Source organism: Lepisma saccharinum, chromosome 14 (assembly GCF_977018435.1).
Source record: "Lepisma saccharinum chromosome 14, izLepSacc3.1, whole genome shotgun sequence".
Lineage (NCBI taxonomy): Eukaryota > Metazoa > Arthropoda > Insecta > Zygentoma > Lepismatidae > Lepisma > Lepisma saccharinum.
This window is the reverse complement of record NC_139242.1, coordinates 64,567,693-64,590,090: the sequence shown is the minus strand read 5'-3', so window position 1 is coordinate 64,590,090 and position 22,398 is coordinate 64,567,693. Positions and strand designations below refer to the sequence as shown.

At 38.6% G+C, this 22,398-nt stretch overlaps 1 protein-coding gene across 3 annotated transcripts in view; it reads right to left on the bottom strand.

Moving 5' to 3' along the window:
* Positions 1-5,212, bottom strand: part of LOC145998967 (uncharacterized) — a 29,704-nt gene extending 24,492 nt beyond the window's left edge. For 2 of the 3 annotated variants that reach the window (XM_083135807.1, XM_083135805.1), the window contains exons 1-2: positions 5,049-5,212; positions 1,472-1,841 (exon numbers count right to left, since the gene is read on the bottom strand). In XM_083135807.1, coding sequence (XP_082991933.1) covers positions 1,472-1,841; positions 5,049-5,084 — 406 coding nt within the window. In that variant the 5' untranslated portion in view covers positions 5,085-5,212. Of the gene's footprint in view, positions 1-1,471; positions 1,842-4,613; positions 4,888-5,048 lie in introns of those variants that run through there. The other variant, XM_083135806.1, reaches the window with a different exon arrangement.
* Between the last annotated feature and the right edge of the window lie 17,186 nt (positions 5,213-22,398).

Here is a 22,398-nt window from a genome sequence, read left to right as displayed (position 1 = left end):
TTTTGTGCAAGTAATTGGAAATAAGAAGTTTACTATTCTTGCAAATGTTATTTCAAAGTTCAGGTGCTTTCCTAAAGCTGACATGAGCATAAACTCAAAGGATTCAAATGCACTCTATGGACACTTCAGACGTTACCAATTTTCTAATTAATTGCTTTCATGGGAAGTTCACATTAAGCAAGATACCGTAATTGAGACTAGATCTACCATTTTAGGCCAACTTTAAATGGAAACATTTGATTTCCTGTAACAATCTGGCTAGCATCTGCGACTGTGATGGAAAGCATGCAGAATATATTAGATAATACACCTCTTTTCCTACAACCCATCATTTTCTTTATAACTGTATCCACTACTAGGAGAATTATTGTAACATCGATGTAGTATGTCAGCTGTTCCTCATGTAGGATTTTACATATATTTTATTATGTTTAATATCATCGTTGGAATACCATAGTCTGCTAGTAGATACAGTTATGAAGAAAACGATGGATTGTAGGAAAAGAGGAATACAATGGGACTCAAAGATAGACTAGAAGATTTAGATTTTGTGAATGACATCTGCTTGTTAGCAGGAAGACTTAGTGACATGAAGGAGAAACTAAAAAGACTACAGGAGGAAGCAAAAATAGCAGGACTCACTATTAATGTGAACAAGACTAAAGAAATGAGAGTCAATGCAAGAGGAAAAGAAAAATTGAATGTTTGTCATGAGATGGTTGAACAAGTAGTCATTTACAATCTTATGGAGCAATCAATCGAGAAAGCAGCCTTAGACAGGAACACCAAAAAATAGGGAGTCCGAAGAACACATGGAAGAGAACAGTAGAAGAAGCAGGAACCAAAAAAGGAAAACATGGGGAGAGATCAAGGAGTTGGCATGTCACAGAGCCAGGTGTTTCACTGAAGCCCTATGCTCGTGATGGAGCAAAGGAATTAAGTAAAGTAAATCAAAGTTAACACCAAGTTACAGAGTTTTCATTCAATAACTAATAAATTTGAAGAGGAAGATATGTAATTTAAGAAAGGGAATGTTCTTTTAATTAACAAAATACCACGTAAACACACAAATACAACACTTTTTTTTGCAACATAAGTAGCCACCAACTTCATCTATATAATGAGATATTGCTGTCCATGGGTCAGTGCCCAGTGTTTCCAAACATCTGCACTTGCAACGCAGAGCTCATTGGTTATGCTACGCCAGGTGCTCAAAATGTTAACCCTGGAATAAAAATGCTGTACATTTCTTCATCTTCCATGGTAGAATTTTGATTGAGCAGAAACATTAAGAAAAAATTATTTAGTCTACAGCAGGCCTAAATGAGTGCTTGAATAAGTTGCAAGCAATAATTTGGCAAGAGTAGCAAATATATGAAGCAGAAGATCAAAAATAAAACTTATTCAACATAAGATATCACAAACTAATGCAATCAAAAGCAAGAGAAGAGTTCAATGTGTTTATACATACCACCATTGACTATTTCTCCATCAGGAAACAACTTTTGCTTTGATGTATCGTCTCCCAAATGATATTTCTTTTTCAGGTAGCCTATTAATGCTTTCCTAACAATCTTTAGGTCTCCTTCTAACTTGTCCAAATGATTAAGCAATGCTACACAACGGAGGCAAAGGAGGTCATCCTGTGATACAACCACCATGTAGCCATCCCCCATGAGTTGCCCTATTTTGGTTGGCATTCGAGTCTTGGAATGGCGCGTGTTCCCCAGAATGAGTGGGACTGCCTTCCCAGAAATCATCTCGTCACAAATGAAGCACCTCGGAGCCATCTGTGCTGCGTCTATGACTAGTTTTGGAGAGGAAGATCGTTTCACTGGCAACTGTAAGAAAACATATAGCATATTACCTATATATAACTACAATGCAGTTTCTAATCAGCTTTTATGAGACAAAAGCAAAGATGAATGGTGCTGCACACTTACTGACACCAAAATGTGGTTTCAATACTGTATCCACCCACAGTCATGGTGCTGTGGCAAATAAAACAAAAACAGTTCATTCAAGAATAGAATTAGAAACTAAATTATCAACATGAACCTTAATAGGACTAAAGAATTGTGATCCAGAATTCCAAAAATGTTGGCAGGAAGCTGCTAGAGAAGTTTTCACTCTAGTCGATTATTTGTTCTTGTTTTAGGGCTGCAAAATGGTAGTGTGTGAAAACGAAATTTTCATATCATATTTAGTACTTATTTTAAAGACTGGTTGCAATTTTGTTTCCCCCATGCTATAATTGTGCTATGCACTCATAACTTCTCACTAACATGCAGAAAAAGAACCCCTATTTGAAGTCAAATAATTTCTCTCTATATATATTTTTTTTAGTTGGAAATATATGAAAGTTATGATTTAACAAAGCTTTCGCCGCTATTTCACCTGATGATTGATGGATACTTATTGTTAAACCGGCACAGGAGAAAAGTTTTGCCACTTTTGACAAATTTAGCTTATTTGTGAGCATGTGCGTGTATGCTGTGAAATGGGAGGTCCCCACTTTCACTATCAGCTGATGCTCAATGCAAATAACATAAATACACACAAATACATGGCACACTGCCACCATGGTGCCTGAATTTTCAAATTCAGTTCTAAAATTACAAGTTCCTCTATGGAAATTTACATCACTCTTTTTTCTTTTCCTCTTCAAATAACGAGTACAGTATATTATTTTTGTTATTTGTGGGTTTTTTGTATCAGGTGTATCATTAAATCAGAATAATAAACATGCCATTTCTGTATTGTTGCTGGTCAGATTTTGAAATCTGCCATGATATAGGAGAGTGGCCATGTATATGTATTAGAATGTATGGCATAGCTATTCACACTTTCTGGTAGAAGAAGAAAAAAAGAAAGCTCCCGATGAAATAGCCTGGCTTGTGAACTACTTTTAGTTTTATCTACCCCTACTAAACACTTTACATAACATTTTTAACGAGTCCCAATTTATGGTCATTTTGGCTCCATGTGAACCCTTACAACCTCATATGCAATTACACCCACCCCACCCTGTTTTTCGTCAGTTAGTAATTGACGGTGGTGTTTTCTTCCACAAAGCATACTTTGTGAAAAATCTAGTGTAGATAGGAATGATAAGATAGAGCATTTGTTTTATTTGCGTTACATTCCATAAATACTGACAGTATCTCTGAGTTGATGTGTCATGAAAATTGTCATGGAATAGAAGATAATATTCTCAATTTATAATACATACATAATCTCAACATATAATATAATTTACAATAATATTGGTTGACTTTAAAAAAATGAGGTTTTTGTAGTTGCCTTTAGTTCTATTCTTCCTATTCACTCTGAAATATAAATGTGTCAGTTTTGAAGAAAGAAGAGAGAAGTAAAAATTGAAAAACTTAATAACTTCAAGAAATATGCTCAAGCTCCTCACATTCGCAACCAAAGTGCATTCAAGAAGAAATCTTACAGGAGGATGTGGAATGCATGTAGAAAACTGGAAATGGCTGTTGAAGTAAGCTTGAAGTCAAAAAAACTAATGTGTGCTTTATAAAGACATTTTTCAAGAATCTTGTCCGTAACACCTGTGCAAAGTATGTTGTATCCACATGTAGATTAAGGAAAGTGTGAAAATACTATGGAAACCAAGCAAAAAGTAATGGCTCTGAATATTTAATTTTTTTTTCAAACTTTCATAGGAGAAAGACTAAGTATTGCAGAAATTATTGTTACAGTAAATTTGAACATTGGTGAAAAGTAAATCCCAAAGAGTTCACAAAAAGTGCAATTTATCGGCGAATAAAAGATGTAAAAAGTAACTTATGCAAGCATCCTTGTTCCCCACTGACTAGGCATTTCTCATTCTTACAAGAAAGAGAAAATATCGCAGAATAGTGGAAATGATTGTGAAAGTAAATTTGAAGCTTTCTGAAAGTTCTTAACAGTGTTTGCAGTTCCAAAAAGTCCTATTTAGGTATCAGTAATGTAAAAGGTACCTTACACAAATATCCAAGCTTCCCATCAACAAGGCATCCCACAAACAACACAAATCTCAAAGGGGTGTTGTGCTTGAGGCCAGAACCAACATGAGATGTTGAAAGCATCTAGGGAAAATATTATAATACTAAGAGGCCTAAACCTTGTATGCCTAACATAACCACGAAAGGATTTGAGTACTAAGCAAACACGCAGTAAGGAATCAGTAAAACTTCAAAGTATGTGTTGACAAATATAAATCGAAAAATGAAAGAAAAAAAATGTTTGTGTTCAATGATGAAATCGGAACTTATGGCAAACTCGACAACCTGAAACCAGATAAAACATATGAATAGTAACGTAATAAACATTAATAAATGTAAGCTCATGGTAGCATGATTGAAAAATCGTCATGTACAAACACGGTGAGGAATCAGTAAACCTCTGTAGTATGTGCCTATAGACATAGTATTCAGAACCAGTATACACCATGAAACGAATTTAATTTATTCTAAAATAGAGTACAGGTTTGTGTTGCCTTAAAAATGGTATATAATTCGGATCATGAAGATACGCATCATGACGTTATTGTTCATTTTTAGCATAACTTGAGCCATGGCTTGCACTTTGACTATACACAGCATACTCACATTTTCAAAGGCATTCATCCGTTCGGAAAAGCAAACTTTGTCATTCTATAGTAAATAAACCTATTAAATTTAACCTTGAATAGGCAGTTGTAATTACGCTTGTAATCAACACATGTACATACACGCTTCAGAATGTTAATATATTGTTCTTCCTCGAAGTACAAGTTAATTATATTAAATTAAGAAGTGAACTATATTTTTATAAAATCAGAAACAATATGTTGTCAAGATTCCAACAATAGTTACAATGATACACGCCCGACCATTAGGTTTACGTGTCTGTGTGCAAAAATTTCTGTTAATAAATACACATTAATCCAATTCTACTTATGCATGGGCGTTTGGGTTGCAAACCACCAACAAGTTTGCGCGCGAAGCAATATTTATTGAAGGGACGCAGCTTTGTTTTACATATATTTTATCCATTATAATTACCGGCTTTGCTTTTGTCGGCGCTGCTTTCCTTCCCATAATTTTGTCTTTCCACTCACACACGAATTTCTGTCACAAGGAAAATTTACATTACTTGCAACCATGTAACAAACTGGAATAACACAAGGACGCAGTTTTCGCTACAAAACTCCCAACATGGACGCCGTTCTTATTATCATAGTTGCCAGGCCGAGCGTACATTGTAGTGATGGGTCGTTCGTGAACGAGTCGTTCAAAAGTAACGACTCTCTCTTGTGAGCGGTGAACGACTCGTTCACCAGAATTGAACGACACGTTCAAAGAGTCGTATGTGTGCCACGACTCCTCCGCCCGCCAAGCAACTATTATTCCATTATTCCCTCTCCTTTCCACGAATTTTGCGAGGAAGGCGCATGCGCAAGTGTATACTCGCCTGGCGGCCGGAATTTTTTAAAGAAAGCAAGTCGATTCTGCGGGCAGCAAATGGGGACTGGAGAGGAGAGGGAGGGGGGTCCTCTCTGTTCCTTTTCCCTACCCCTAGTTGAGTAAAGCTGGCTGAAACGTGCCGTGTACGATGAGAGGGGAAGGAGCATGCTCGCGAGTCGACTCTTTCCTTCGTTCAAAGAGTCGTGGCACACTTTAGCGACTCTTTGAACGAAGGAAAGAGTCGACTCGCGAGCTCGCGACTCGCGAGTGTTGTTTGCAGAGAGAGAGAGCGCGCAACCTCAGCCCATGACGGGCAGCGAAGAACAGCCAACAAATTTGTCCTGTAGTTTCAAGTTCGGCCAAACCATTAGCGCTAAAATTACAAGAAATTAAATGTTAGTAAAAAATATTAGGGGAGTCTTGTAAAGATTTTGGGAAGGTGTTAGGCACAGACCTCTTGATTACAATATTCCGATTAGCCTATTTTGAGTTGTTATTGTTTAAGTCCACTTTATGTGCAGATAGGATAGTCGGGACTGGACCTATAGTTTAAAGTGGGATCCGAACCTCCACTTTGTATTGAACACGGTACCCCTTGATTACCGGCGACGTTATCACTACGCCATCGGGGAGACCCGATTAGCCTATTGGAGCATAAAAGTGTACTTATAACAATTTTTGCCAAGCAAACCATTTTAATACATGACAGCGTTAACCACTATGCTATTAGGGTGAATCAGAAAAGGAAGGCAGTAATTTATAATTTGCAACACAAAATACTTAGTGTGGAAAGCGATTGTTACTTTTAATTATTTTCTAAAGCGCCGGCCTCCATGGTGGAGTGGTTAGTACACCTCATTACTCATCCTGATCTTCGCGATTACCCAAAGAAAGGTGACAGAAAAGCGAAGTAAAATAAACCAAATCAATCAACCAATCATTATTTTCTAAAGCAAGATCAAAGACAACAAACATCTTTTGTTTTATGTTACTCCAAATCCAAAAATGACGTAATACAAGCAGCAAGCACAAGTTCAAACGATAAACCTTTAGTGAAAATAACAAACATGTATTAAAACAAAAATTATAACTTACATTTTTTTATATTCAGTTAAGAATTACCTAATAGAACAAACCACATGATAATGAATTAATTATAAGTGGACTCGTGAAATGAAGGTCTTTTTATATTTGAATACTACATTATGTTCTGTTTTTCTGATTTTTTTAATAAAGAACCTGAGAGACAAACACACGCTCACACACGCAGTTATACATAATTTCTTATAATCCGATCTATAATAGATATTCAATTTGTTATAACATTAATTTAATATATTTTGTGTAATACAAGGAACAAATTTGAAATTATGCGGGGAACGGTGGGGATTTCCCCTCTAACGATCATATCATGCAATTTCCCTCTCTTTCTCTCTGTATGCATGTGTACATACATATACTTATATATTATACACGTGAGATTAGAAGATTAAAATTTAAATCACATTGAAATGATAACGTTATTAGAGACGAATCACAAATTTACACCAATAGAAACACAGCATTATATACAAAATAGAAGTAAAACACAAATGAAAAGCAAAGATAAATATGAAAATTCAGTGCGCAAAATCATTGCAAAACAAAAATGCAATCAATAAAATGAATATTGACAAAACTAACTCAAGTATTCTATAATGTATGCCGGCGTGGTTAGCACATCAAGGGTCTCGAGAAATATAGTTTAAGGGATGATCCTTCCACGTAGTACACCCAATTGTCAACCTCAGTTCCACATAGTACACCCTGGACTGCATTTTGCAGACTAACGAGGCTCTGGCGTCTATACCTACGGCCAGTATAATTTTCGTAGGAATGTGTGTGTGTTGTCCTGTGTTTTGTCCTTATGTGTGCAGAGTGCCTTTACAGCCTCAGCTTTTAACCGGTCAGATTATTTTAATATTTTAGTTACTACAGGACATTACAGTTATGTTATTTTAGTTCTGGTAAGGGGCTGGATCTCGTATAAAGTGAAGGGTGCAAAGTAGCCTAAGTGACGCACACAAAATTTTAAATTCATATTCAATCATGGCCTTTAGTATAAAACAGAGATGTGATGGGGAGGGCCGGCCCCCGTGGCGGAGTGGTTAGCACATCGCGGCACGAGGGCAGGGAGTCCTGAGGCCGATATTCGGTGGAAACACATAGCGGCTCGGGATACCACTTTTGCCCAGGCTTTGCTCTTCTGCCACTTTGGCTAATCGCGAACATGAAAATCAGTGATGATATAATGAAATTGATGAAGTGACACTCAATTCCGAGATTCCTCTTAGCGCACTGTTCTAACCACTCCTCCACGGAGGCGACTGAAATTGTTGGAAGTGAATCAGTTTCACAAGTAGCAGGGCATTACAAAATCGCAATGAAAACAGGGCCAACCCTTCCAAAGTTGGTGAGATGATGAGAGACACTCTGTGTAAAATGTACTGTCCGAGAATCTCGTCTCATTGGAGTAACGATACCGATTTATGCTTTGAAATCGATAAGCGAACAAGACCTGACAGGTGTTTTTAACTTGAAATCAAATCACGAACAAGATATGCATTCTCATTCACGAGTTGAAACGATGTGCCAGTCATCTTGTCTCACCACGATACTCGATCGAGTTGCTCTTCCGCTTCGTGCACATGTAAACCTTTTAATTTACACGTTCAATTTTATTTATCCAAGAAAACAAATCTGTTAACATGAGAATGAACAGAAGAAATAAGCTACTAGTTATTTTCCCATTAAGGAACAAACAAATTTTAAAATGCTATAATTTCTTATAAATTAGCATGCAGTAATTATATTTTATAATTTATTAATTCAGTTTTAATATTTTAACTGCCTAACACGCTTTGTTGTATTTTATGCATCTTTTATACCTAATTACTTAGTATTGACAGCGAGGATGAATGAATTTTACGTACAGATAAGCTAAACGGGACTGGATCTACAGTTTAAAGTGGGATCCACCAGGTATCGTTACAAGGCAAGGACGGAGGATGGATGGTGATTAGAGTAATTGACAAGAGGTTAAGTACAGATTACCACTCATCTCTGGGCTGGGGTTCGAACCCGGAACTTTCGGTGTCAATAGGCTTACTTTGAGGAGGGCGACACCACTTATCTGTCACTCCAAGATTATTTCAAGCTGGTGTCTCGGATTCGATCCTCTGTGGAGGCACCTTGCCCAGTGATTTAGACCCCCAGTTTAAAATGTAGCTTCAATCCCGAGCATAAAGTGAACTTTAAATATTGTCTGACAAAATCGTTTTCATATGACGTGAAATATTTCATTAACATTAACGTGTAAATATTTTACTAATGAAAACAGCATTAAAGAATAAATATAGAAGTTTAATCATAAATCTCATCGTACATGATACTGCAAAAAAGCTTTTATTGAATGACTGCAGAATTAGGAACAACTACGTAAGATGGACATGGGTCATGTTCACGAGTGATATAAACAGCTGTTGGCCATCTGCGGTGAGCCTACGTGTTAAGGTGTTTTACTAGTAGAAAGCAACATTAAAAAAAATACATACGTATAATTTGGCCCGCTTTATAGAAATTCGATCATACATTATGATATTGGCAGAAACTTATATTGAATGACTGTAGAACAACAAAAAGCTATGGACATGGATAATGTTCAAGAGCGATATATATTTCTTAAACACAGCTGTTAGCCATCCGCGGAGAGCGAGCGGGTGGATCCTACTTTAAACTGTAGATCCAGTCTGCTGGCGAGACTGCCGCCGCCGCGCCTTGTGTAAGAGAGCTCGCGACTCGCGAGCGAACGATGAGTGAGGAGAAGAGTCGCTAAGGCGAGCGAGTCGTTAAGGTGCTTAATGACTCTTCGTGCCGACTCGCGAGTCGTGAACGATGAGGGAGGAGAAGAGTCGCTAAGGTGCTTAATGACTCTTCGTGCCGACTCGCGAGTCGTGAACGAATGATGGGGAAAGAGTCGTGGGACTGTGCTGTGACTCTTCGTGCTGTTTCAAGAGTCGTGAACGAGCGATGCTCGTGGAAATGCAAGCATGTGTCGCAGCGCAGATCTGGAGTGCATTTTGTTGCGATATTAAAACCAGTGATCGAATGCAAAAAAGGAAGAATATGTAAATGCACGTTATTACTAATAAAAGGTTGATATAATTATATAGCATTTCTGTGTATGCTATCGTACTGCATAATTTGCATTATCCGCAGCATGAAATGTAAACTGAAACAAGATACAAATATAGAAAATCTCACTCATGAGGCAGAGTAATGAAAACAAGTATGTGTATAAAAAAAGTATAAATTTTGTTTGTGTGTGTGTGTGTGTTTACTGTTTACACATATATGTATATCCACACACATACAGAATCGTATTTGTATTTTTCTTATTTTATGCCGCTTTTCTTCAAATTTTAAGTAATCGCGACGATGAGGATGATGCGTGATGATATAGATGAAGGGACACTCGTAAAGAATATCTTTGCCCAGACCGGGACTAGATCCCGGGAACTTCTGTGGCAAGATCAAATGTCGATTACTTCAGAATCTTGGCCATCTAGTCGGCTACACGCACACACACATACACAAAAATGCAATACAATTTATTAATCTTGAAGGACGTACGTTGTGTTCGTTTACTTAAATACAATCATCTGCTTCAACACCACCTACCCCCTTCCCCCTCTTCAGGCATGTGTTTCGAGAAAAAGAAGCTTGGCGACTCTTTTGAACGACTCATTTGAACGACTCTTCTCAGTGAGCGAGCGCTCATGAGTCGACTCGCACAAATGAACGGCTTGAACCCATCACTAGTACATTGGACGGATTTCAGTGGAAATGAAAAGCATGATTTTGACGTCATCATCCACACAAACAATTAGTGTATTTACTAGTCTGTGATACAAGGCCGCCCGCAGAGGGTGCCACTTGCTCCTACCCCCTGAGATTTGTAGACAGCAGTGGCGTATCGTTATAGTACGCCCGTACGCCCGGCGTTCCCAGATTTAATCAGTGACGTGCACTGAGGAGTAGCTAGTCTAGCAGAGATAGATCAATCAATCTCACGTCTCTAATTATTTTCAAATCACAATATTTATTATTTTGAAGCCTCAGTTCATATGCAACATTTCTTTCCACGCGCTTCTCACCCCTCGATGTGATCAGCTGGCAATGCTGAATACCCTAGCTGGCTCTTCTTCCGCCTTATCAGATCCAGGTATAGACAAACGCCCGAAGGCAAAGGGAAGATTTCTCCCTGTATCTCCCTTGCCCCCTTTTCCCCGCTCCCAAAGTTGAAAGCCCGTGATTTCAGGTCCTCCAGCCTATCTCCTATAGAACAGATAGGGGATAGGTTTCCCTTCGATTCCTTTGTAAATCCTCTAAAGAACCCAGGGGAAAATTTTCTGCAGTACTTATGTTCTCTGTATTTACACAAACTTTAAACCGTTGTACAATATGTATGTATAATATGGGATGTAGTTTTATTTGTATATGAATGGGAACGTACTTGTATTATGTGCAGACAAAAATGTTATGGTTTCTTTTCTCTTTTTTAAAAAATATGGAATATATAATGATTAAATAATAAATATATCGCTCTCGTTTTACTAGTGTTTTATTTAAATATATTAATAATTTTGCCTCCAATAAAAAAAATGGGTAAGCTAAACAGTCATAAATACGGATGTATTAATTTGGGCAAGAAAACGCGCGTTCTAATTGTTGTTGTTGGTTTGGTTTATTTTACTTCACCTTTCTGCCACAATTGGTTATCGCGAAAATGAGGATGAGTGATGATATAATGAAATTGATGAAGGGACCTCACAAACAACAATTCAGGCCGGGATTCGAACCCGTGACGAGCGCGCATTCTTGTTCCTATGTGTTGTACTCTGCAGTTAATAGTGAAATAATTTGGAATGTAAAATGTATCCCAGAACTCAAAAATCCAAATGAATATCATTGAAGAAAGAAGAAAAAAGTGTGTTTTGTTACCTGTTTATATCCTCTAATATATTGAATTTTTGCCACCTCCCATCGCTTTTTCTAGCTGTATAGATTTAATCGCGATAAGTAGCTAATGAGCTTATGGAAGTCACGAGGGAGTCATAAACAGAGAACTCTGGACTCCTGATTTCACAGTGCCCTGCAGATGCACTGGGAGGAAATTATTTGTATTTTCTTTTTCATTTCTTCAGCGTTGCTTTTCCATCACTTTACCTAAATTCTGCCATGACTATGAACGTTGATTAAATTAAACGGATGAAGAGTGGTTACAAAGGAACACTCATGCACAGGCCAGGGGTCGAGCCCGGATCCTTCAGTAACGAGATAGTGAGATGGAGAAATTAGGGAAATCAAGCAATGCAATTTTTTTTTTGGAAAAACGTTAATCATATGCAAATATGGTGTTTCAAAAATCCAATTGAAATTTACGTACCACTGAGCAAATACGCAGTTTGCTTTATCGATACCCACGTAAGCGAATAGTTAGAGCTTTCCACTCATCTTTGTTGTCGGCCGACCTCCGTGGGGGAGTGCAAGTGGTCCCGGATCGGTACCAGGTGGACGCACATAGTGGTTTCGATCCCACTTTAAACTGTGGATCCAGTCCCGATTAGCTTTTATGTACATAAAGTGGACTTAAACACCAAATCAACCAACCGCGGGGTAGTGGTTATCACTGCACGGTACGACACCAGGAGTTCCGGGTTCGAACCCCGACCTCGGCATGGGTGTTTTTTGTGTTTGTCTCTTCATTAATTGTATTGTACCATCTTCGCGATTAACCAAATGTGACAGTGACGCTAAGTAGCATAAATCAAATCATTGATTGATTGTTTCATTTGGTTTGTTTTACTTCGCTTCTCCTACACTTTTGGCTAATCGTCAAGATGGTACGATAAAATTGATGAAGGGACAAACACAAATAACACCCATGCCCAGGTCGGGGTTCGAACCCGGGATCTCTGGCTTAATAGTCAAATCAGCATGTTTTGGATTTTCGAAAGAGGGTGGGATTAACACGTGCTTCTTTTCAGTAGTCGTTCCTCATTTTGCAATCCTTTCCTTTCTTTGACTTTCTATTTTTAGGAATACTGGACCCTAAAGGGTGGAGGGGGGATTATGACCCACACCAACCTGCCTTTTGCACGCTACTGATTGCTACCCCAAGTGTCGACATCACCGCACGTCACTGGATTTAATATTTAAAAAATGCGTAAATGCTGTAAATATAAAGTAAATCTTGACTAATTTAATATATGTCTGACCTTCATGGCATTATAATAGCTATTTCTCGCGATCCGCTTGCAACGCTCCACTAACAACACTCGTTCTAGCATTTTTTTAAAATGCCTTTCCTGGCCAGGACGCCGAGCAGGTTCGGCGTACAGGACCCTATATTCCTTGCTGCCTTTCTGGAGGGAAAGCTTGGACCTCTAAAGCACGCGCCCAAATGCTCTCTCTTACGCCCGCGTATGGAGCAGAGGGCTACGTGATTGGTTCACGTGACCCTTCCTGCCTTCTGAAGCAGACGACAGCGGTAGAATTTCTGCCCGGTTCTTCGCGCTCGTGCCACTCGTGCTATGTGTTGCTACAATACGCAATATTGACTGACGTAACTTTACCAAACTGAAATATAGCACTTCTCAATGGCCACTGCATTGTATAATTTATCGCACGAACAGCGATGTGCATTAAAAACTAAAGCCCGCATCACACGGAACTGGATATCCACTAGGTATGTCCTAGTTGGCGCTGGACTGGCTACCAATTTGCTAGTTTTCGACTCACACGATACTTATCAGCGTACTTGTCGATAGACTTTTGTTCCCATATGAGGGAAGTTGTAATGTCGGCCACGTGAGATGTAAACAATGTATCACTTCACATTTTTAAAAGTCGATAACTATTCAACTGAGAGGAATAACGTTTCGTATAAAACGTTATTAGGTACAAAACAATGGCGCTGCTTAAATACATACTTTACAACGTTTACTGTACACGTATGGAAGAATATTTTAGTTGTTTCAAGTGTAAACACCGTGCATTCAGCATAGATGGTGTAACTCAAAGCGCCTTTCATGCTGTATACGTTATACATTGCTGGAGTAACACTCGGAAACCACAGATAAAAGCGCTCCTTCGCACACTCACAGATTATCTTCACATGGCGAAACTTTGCTCTGATTGGCTGTTTCACAGAATCCAGTCGAGGAAAGCAAGTAGCAATTAGAACAAGTCCTATTCCTCCAAACCAGTCAAGCAGTCTGCCAGGCGGCCATGATTGCTACCTAGAAAGTTAGTTCATCACCAAGTAGGGCATTTCAACTAGAAATCCAGTTCCGTGTGATAGGGGCTTAAAAGACCAACACAGTTTTTGTCAAATAAGTTGCTGAAGTCCTCGTGGTAGAAGTTCAGCCTGTGGCTGCTCTACCACTTAATAATAATAAAAAAAATAATAGTTTTGCGGGTTATTATTTTTTAGTTATTATGTAACTGCTTAATATTGTGTCAATGGAAATGTTTAGCAGTCATTTGAAAACTCTTAACATCGAATGGTCTCTGGACAAAATTATTTTAAAATGTTTATCAACATTCTCAAGACGTAATAAACAATGGTCTGAATTACTAATCGGCACTGTTATGTTAGTAGAGTGTACGATAGTTGGATCATCCGCCCACCTCCGTGTCAGAGAGTTTTGCACAGCGCGCCAAGACGACAGAGGCCCGTGATTCGAATCCCGGGGTGAGCACAGGTGTTCTTTGTGAGTGTCCCTTCATCAATATCATCATCACTCATATTCATATTCGCGATTAACCAAAAGTGGTAGAAAAGCGAAGTAAAATAAACCAAATCAATCATTAGTTGGATCATTCACAACAATGACGTCTACTGTTGTCCAGAGGCTTGTGATTCAGGTAGGTTTTATAATGATTTGTGTCATGCCGAAAGGTATAAAACACCAGAGTTCAAAACATTTGTTGCATATTGAGGCATCTAATTTTCTAGCTAAAAACTGAATGGATGATGATGTTTTATTGCAAACCCAGCTGACTTCAGGCAAATAAACAACACCTGTGGCGACTAATTCCATAAGTAAATTATTAACCAAAAAAGAGCCGACCTTTCCTTCGGACTTGGCGTTCCCACCCGAAATGCCCATGCTACGCCACTGGTAGATAGAAATCATATAAATCAAATTTTGAAACTGTTACATGAAAACATAGACAAGGGGTGTCGTGACAGCACATTAAGTGCCTATGCAAAAATATTCTAGTGATATGCATGATCTATGAGATTTTTCTATGCCGTCGGAAGTTTGATCACTGGTTAGTATAGACGGTGTTAAAGGCAGAGCATGCGCACTCGTCTGGTCCCCCTCGAACATCCGGTTACGCTTAAGGTGCTATGGACGTTAATATGAAAGAGCAAGGTGGAGATTCTTTTACAAGCAAATAGGATGTCAACTGTGTAGTATATGGTTTCACAGTTCGATCGGGAACAAATTTATTAAGTATCACTTCGTAGGTTTCCGAAGGACGTAGAGAGACGAAACCTGTTGATACAAGCAGAACGAAGAAAAGATTGGTACCCGGAAAGTATTTGTACGACTTGCATTTTGTTAAGCATGTTGATCGTTTATCTGCGTATTGTGTTGTGGTGAAAAGCACGCTTCTTAGTGAGGTTTCAAACCGAAGCGACACACGACAGCCCCTTTACTCTAACAACACCTGTGGCGACTAATTCCATAAGTAAATTATTAACCAAAAAAGAGCCGACCTTTCCTTCGGACTTGGCGTTCCCACCCGAAATGGCCATGCTACGCCACTGGTAGATAGAAATCATATAAATCAAATTTTGAAACTGTTACATGAAAACATAGACAAGGGGTGTCGTGACAGCACATTAAGTGCCTATGCAAAAATATTCTAGTGATATGCATGATCTATGAGATTTTTCTATGCCGTCGGAAGTTTGATCACTGGTTAGTATAGACGGTGTTAAAGGCAGAGCATGCGCACTCGTCTGGTCCCCCTCGAACATCCGGTTACGCTTAAGGTGCTATGGACGTTAATATGAAAGAGCAAGGTGGAGATTCTTTTACAAGCAAATAGGATGTCAACTGTGTAGTATATGGTTTCACAGTTCGATCGGGAACAAATTTATTAAGTATCACTTCGTAGGTTTCCGAAGGACGTAGAGAGACGAAACCTGTTGATACAAGCAGAACGAAGAAAAGATTGGTACCCGGAAAGTATTTGTACGACTTGCATTTTGTTAAGCATGTTGATCGTTTATCTGCGTATTGTGTTGTGGTGAAAAGCACGCTTCTTAGTGAGGTTTCAAACCGAAGCGACACACGACAGCCCCTTTACTCTAAAGGAAACAATTCACCTTGCATACGAGTACAACAGACCGAGGCGACACGATGCCTGGTGCTGACAAAACAACAGTCCAGTCCAAGCGACACGTGCATTTTCTCGTGATGAACTGGTTCGAAAGGAAGCTTTCAGACTGCAGCGATACATGTTTCTTGGAAACCAACATTCAAAAATAAAAAACACCTGTCGCTTGTCGCTCGGACTGGGCCGTTTTATCAATACCGTGCATTGTGTTGCCCCGGCCTGTTATTTGCGCAAGCGTGGCTGGTGAATGATTTGCTTTAGATCCAATGCTTCTGTGCGAAATCCCGATATCGCTTGTCGCTTCAGTCTGAAAACTCCCTTGTTGTTTCAAGTATATTCGTGAAAGTGAAAGTGGCATGCCATATCATAGGTTTTCCCTAAATCTCTCGGGCAGAAAGGCGAAGTTGAAAGCACATATATTTACTTTAGCATTTGTTATGTGTCATTACTTCTGCAAGTAGGAGTTCCACCAACCCCTCTGGTTGCAAAGTCCTGCTTTAAAAATTAATTGTATGGCGAAGTATTGAACATAGTCTATTCATTTTCTCCTTACCCTTCAAATATATTAATACATTAAATGAAGTATTTACTACATTTAAAATAATTTATGTAATTTAATGTTTTTCTAAATATTTATAAAATTACACCAAAAAGGTACGGAGAAAATTTGTAATATTGGTTCACAGAAATGAGAGGGGGGGTTAACATTCCTTCTTTGCCAATGACTGAAGTTCAGGGTCAGGAGATGCCACTGGTACCTGTCACTTATGGTAACAAACAGCAGTGGAGAAAGGTCATTTTCAAAATTGAAGTTGATCAAAAACAGGCTTCGAACCTCCATGTTAGAAGACAGGCTCAACGTTTTGGCTTTGCTCAGCATTGAAAGTGATATTTTAAGACAACTAAGTTATGAAGATATTATAAGTAGCTTCATTAGTATGAAGTGTAGGTGCAAACCAATTAGCCACTAAGATTATCTGATACTTTCATTTTAAGTCTGATTGTTTGGGAAAGTACTGTATTTGAATTAAATATAAGTAAAATTTGCTTGTTTGTTACATTCCTTTTTTCTTATCTTGCATTTGCCTAACAACATTTTTCCTTGCCTCCTACGACCACCCCGGTAGTGTTGCCAAACCTGGTGCACATAAGAGAGCTAAATTTTAACTTAAATGAACTTAAAACTGACTTTGAAGGAGCTTGAATTACGAATGCTGGATAAAGTACCACAAGCCACAGACATTTCAAATTACAGCTACACAAGAAAGTGATATCATTATCTGCTGCTCAAGAACTAACAATTATATTCCAGGGTGAGCACCATGCTCACACGTATACCAACAGAGGGTTAATATTTGATTTTCATAGTCTGTGGTCATATGAGTTTTGTAACTTTTTCTATTCATTCAATCCGTGCACAGAAATCTGTTAAATGGATGAATATATATATATATATATATATTTTTCTAACAAAAATGGCCACGGTGGCTCAGTCGGTAACGCGTCTGACTACCATGCTCAAGGTCCCGGGTTCGATCCCCGGCCGGTTCAAATCTGGGAACTTTTCTAACGGTAAAAGCGGCCTCGGCGCCCACCCAGCGTCGAATAACATGGGTACCTGGGGGAAACCCTGGGGGGTAAAGGTGGTCAGGGGCGTGATGCTGATCACATCACCCCCACTCACGACCGGATCAAGAAAGTGTGGGGCGTTACCCCCACACCCCCTATACGCCTTCATGGCATGGTGCTATGCACAGGGGAACACTTTACCTTTTTTTAACAAAAATATAAATTGTAAGGAGTAACCGTGGGCCACGTTTAAAACAACAAGTGCTTAAAACATTTTTAAAATTGGATAGTATATTGGTGAAAGAATTTTGTTCTGTACTTAACAACAAATGCCCGACCCTGTGGCCGAGTGGTTAGCACATCACGCTGCGATGCCAAGGGTCCCGGGTTCGAATCCCGGTTGGGTTTGGTTGTTTGTGAATGTCCATTCATCAATTTCATCACTCATCCCCATCTTCGCAAATTAGCCAAGAGGCACAAAACGCGAAGTAAAATAAACTAAATCAATCAATCAATCAATGTACTTAACAACATACCACACATAGTTCATAATGTCAATATTTTGTTGTATTTAAGATGCCGTGTTTCGGAAAACAGATAGTGCCGTGTTTCGGAAAGAAATTTAAAAGTCCTTGCCTTGACTCATTCTCACCCAACATGTCAGCAGGTGCTGGGGCTTGCTCCGAATTGATACCTCCCTGGAGATGAGGCATCCTTTAAAAGGTATTTAAAAAAATAAATTTAGGGAGTTTCACACTGAAACAACATGTGTCGTTTGGAAGCGAACCCTCAGTATTCAATTGAACCTTTCGAACTGAAGAAGCACAAGCTGCAGATGCCATTCGGTGCATGGTGTTGCCTCACTTTGTTGTTCGGGTATGTGCACCCCAATAAGCTATATTTAAAATCTAGAAGAAAACCCAAGCAGAGGCCTTACTACATTTTTTAACATCTAATTTGTTGATATAATAAAGTATCAATAAGTACACCCAAAGGCATAAATAATAGTAAGTGAATTGGCCGTTACTATTTTAATTAAGTCTGTTTTCCACAGTGTGATGATCATGGATTGAAATAAAACACCAATAAGCAGATGTCAACATAATTCCATTTATTAAAAAATCACTCGTAAATGAAAAAAAGAACAAAAATAGTGAAGGTCAATTAGCCTACTATTATCTTCGCCTTTGACTGTACAATGTTTTCAGAACATTCTTTTGGTTTTAGCAAGTTTGTTGGTGCCGTTATCAGCTGTAATTTGACTTTATCATAATGTAAAGGGGCTGTAGTTGCTTTTGGTTATTTAGGACATGACTGCTTAGGCTTCAAACAGCCACAGTAGATCAATCGACATGGTAGGATACTCTTGTGCAGTGTTTCTCAACCGCTGGACGAACCTGGTATCAATTAATATAACATAATCCTAATTTCATACATGAGTTTTAATATATTTTAAAGCCCACTTTATGCACAAATAGACTAATCAATACTAGAGCTACAGTTTAAGGTGAGACCTTCAGTGGCTCCACCTGGTATCGAAACCAGGATCAATTGATTACGATGAGCTATGCCATCCATATTTTTATATTTGTCAACAAACCCTGATGTAATCCAACTATTACTCTTTTATGATTATGCCAGAATTTATCAATACTTGATTTCAAGGGCATATGTTAATTCCTGTCTAAAATTTTAAATATTGGAAAGGTATTTACAAGAAAAATTCTTGCGATCCAGGCTTCAACTTTTAAAAAGAAAGTGAAAAGTCTGGAGCAGTGCTGGTTCTATACAGGGTGTCTCACAAGTAATAGTGGAAACTGACACAGGTGAAAGTACACGATAATAGAAGAAAAAAGTCTCAGTAAACATGGTTCAGAAAACGAGCTGTTTTCAAGATAATTGCAAATGTGTGAATTACAAGCTGCCACTAACTTCATTGTTTGTAAACGTCGTCCTAGTTGGTAAAATGCTAATAATACAGTAAGAAAAGTCATTGGAGATCTCATTGCTTTTATTGAACATTCTACTCTAACTGTGTACTGATTGTATCCATCGTGTTTGATTACAACGCCACCTCTCGGAAATATTCTGTTTTGTAAACAAAGAGCAGACCTCAGAATGCACAAGGAGTAAAGCACTCTGTGTTTACAAAATGCAATCAGTGACTGCATCTAACCACACATTATTAGCATTTTACCAACTAGGACGACGTTTACAAACAATGAAGTCAGTGGCAGCTTATAATCACACATTCGCGATTATCTAAAAAAAATGGCTTGTTTTCAGAACCATGTTTACAGATACTTTTTTGCTTCTACTATCGTGTACTTTCACCTGTGTCAGTTTGCACTATTACTTATGAGACACCCTGTATACCCCGAACTGCAGAGTAGCCTGGTGATGATCAAACATTTAGGGGACCCTTGCCATGCACTTTACAATAACTGTATGTAAAACAATAAATGTAGCAATTTGTCCAGGGCAAAGAAGAAAAGACCAGGAAAATATTATAAGTTAGCCTTAACGAAGGTTGGAGAAATGCCTCGATGTGCTAATGTAGCGTTAACTTGATTTAACGCTTCTTTAAAATTTAACGTGCGTTGAGCGAACCGGGCACAAGAGGAGTAACGTTTCCTGTAAAACGTTATTAGGTACAAAACAATGGTGCTGCTTAAATACATACTTTACAACGTTTACTGTACATGTATGAAAAAATACTTTAGTTAGTTGATTCAAATGTACACACCGTGCACTCAACATAGATGGTGTAACTCGACGTGCCTTTCATGCTGTATATGTTATACATTGTAATCGCATAAAATAGCCGAAAAGTTACATGAAATGCTTCCGTTGTGTAAAGTACTATCTGCTATAAAATTTTTGGAAGCTTTTACTGCTAGCAAAAATGCTAAAGGAAATGCTTCCATCTAAAGCCGGCCTTAATGATTGGGACGAATATTTTATTTGTTAAGTGAAAGGTCTTCAGCTGATGTCTCACGGCTTGCAATTACAGCAAGTCGTGCTCCGTGTGTCCAAATTTGTAGATCACTTCATCACAACCATGTGTACGTGTGACTGCAAGTACCACCGATTATTCTTTCACTTGACCTTTTTTACCAAGTACTTTCATATCCATCTTTTTGCGGGAACCACGACACACCTTTTTCTCTTACCTTTTTTACACCATGTTCGATCCAAGAAACAAGACTGCTTTTTTAACGTTTATTGAGCACTATATACCCACGTGTGTGTGTCAGGTATCGGTATGTGCTTATTCCATGCATAAAGCTTATTATTCATTTTTGTGATAGCACGTAGCGTATCACGCCGTAAATATTATAGTCTAACTTCTCATGGGCAAGTTATCAAATCCGCTAAAATCACCCTCAGACCAAACTACCCTTGTGCATAAGGTGACAGAAAACCCTTTGGGGCTTAAATATAAGAAAATGGATAATTCGATAGCCACAGGCCATAACAAGTGACAAAGAAGTTTGAATGATAATACAATTGATTTATTATGTTAATTGACAGACAGATTTGCCTTATTTGGAGGATCTACATTTCATTTACGATAAAATGACCATTGGTATCTAGCAGTCTAATCCGGTAATGCTTGTAAGCAGATATGACTACCTTGAGCATTGGCACGCCACCCATCGTGAATTCTCTCACACAAGTTTGTGTGACTTTGGACATGAATAATTAATTAGGTTTCGCAACACCCACATACAAAATGATACGAAAATATGCCATATGACAATGTTTGTCATAACAGCCCGGATCTCACTACCAGTGATTACCACCTGTTCTTGCACCTGAAAAAGTTCCTGTCTGGCCAACATCTTCACAACGAGGAACAGGTTCAGACAGCTGTCACACAGTGGTTCGGCACCCAGGCGGCGGTCTTCTACGACGCCGGTATACAGAAGTTGGTCCCACGCTATGACAAGTGCCTGTTGACAAGTAACTGGACAAGTGCTGTATCTGTGGCAATAAATCATTGAATGGAATAATGTTTCCTTTTTGTGCACGACCCCAGGGAAACTTACTTTCTGGATGCGCCTAATAGTCCATCAGAAAAAAAAATATGATTATTCAATGTTTAAAAAAAAAGCATGATATGATAAATATTGGTTTACTGTGAAGTCCTATTGCTGTTTTTTGTACTTCAAATAAGGATGTCATCATCATCATCAGCCTTTGCAGTTTCCTGCTTCTGGCTGAGTCAGCATAGAAGTCAAGCCTCTCCATTTTTTTAACTGGTCTTCCACCACTCCTCTCTTTCCACGGTGTCCAATCTTGTCCTCTTCTCCTAACACTATCTGCTCTTTCCACCGACATCTTGTTCTCCCCCTTGGCTTTATTCCTACTCCTTGTGCATTGTAAGCTCTTACTGGCAGTCTTTCTGCATCCGTCCTCTTCATGTCTCCTAACCACCTCATCTGTGCCTGATCTATCCTGTCCTGAAGCTTCACCACACCCACTGTCTGTCGGATCTACTCATTCCTTATTCTATCCCTTCTAGGATGTCTGGAAGTTTAAAAAAGAACAATTCATTTTTTTTTTAAACCCATAAAGTAATATTTTCTGATAGAGTTGTATTTTTGTAGTGTATAAATTGAAGAAACTAGGATACATAACCTTTGTTAGAACTAACAGTGTATTTTGAAATAGTTGGCAACACTACTATTTTGCTACTGCATAATACATGTTTTTTATGATACATTAGGGGACTATTTTTAGGTGCAGGTGCATAGCAGTGCTACATTTTTGGATTTATCTATTGAATTTGTATTAATGAGGAGGCTGCAGGGGTTATCCAAAAAGGAATCCCTTGAGTATTGTACCCTTTCTTCTTTTAATTGTGTATGTACAGAGATGGAATGTCAACATTGTACTTCCTGAAAAAACAACTCTG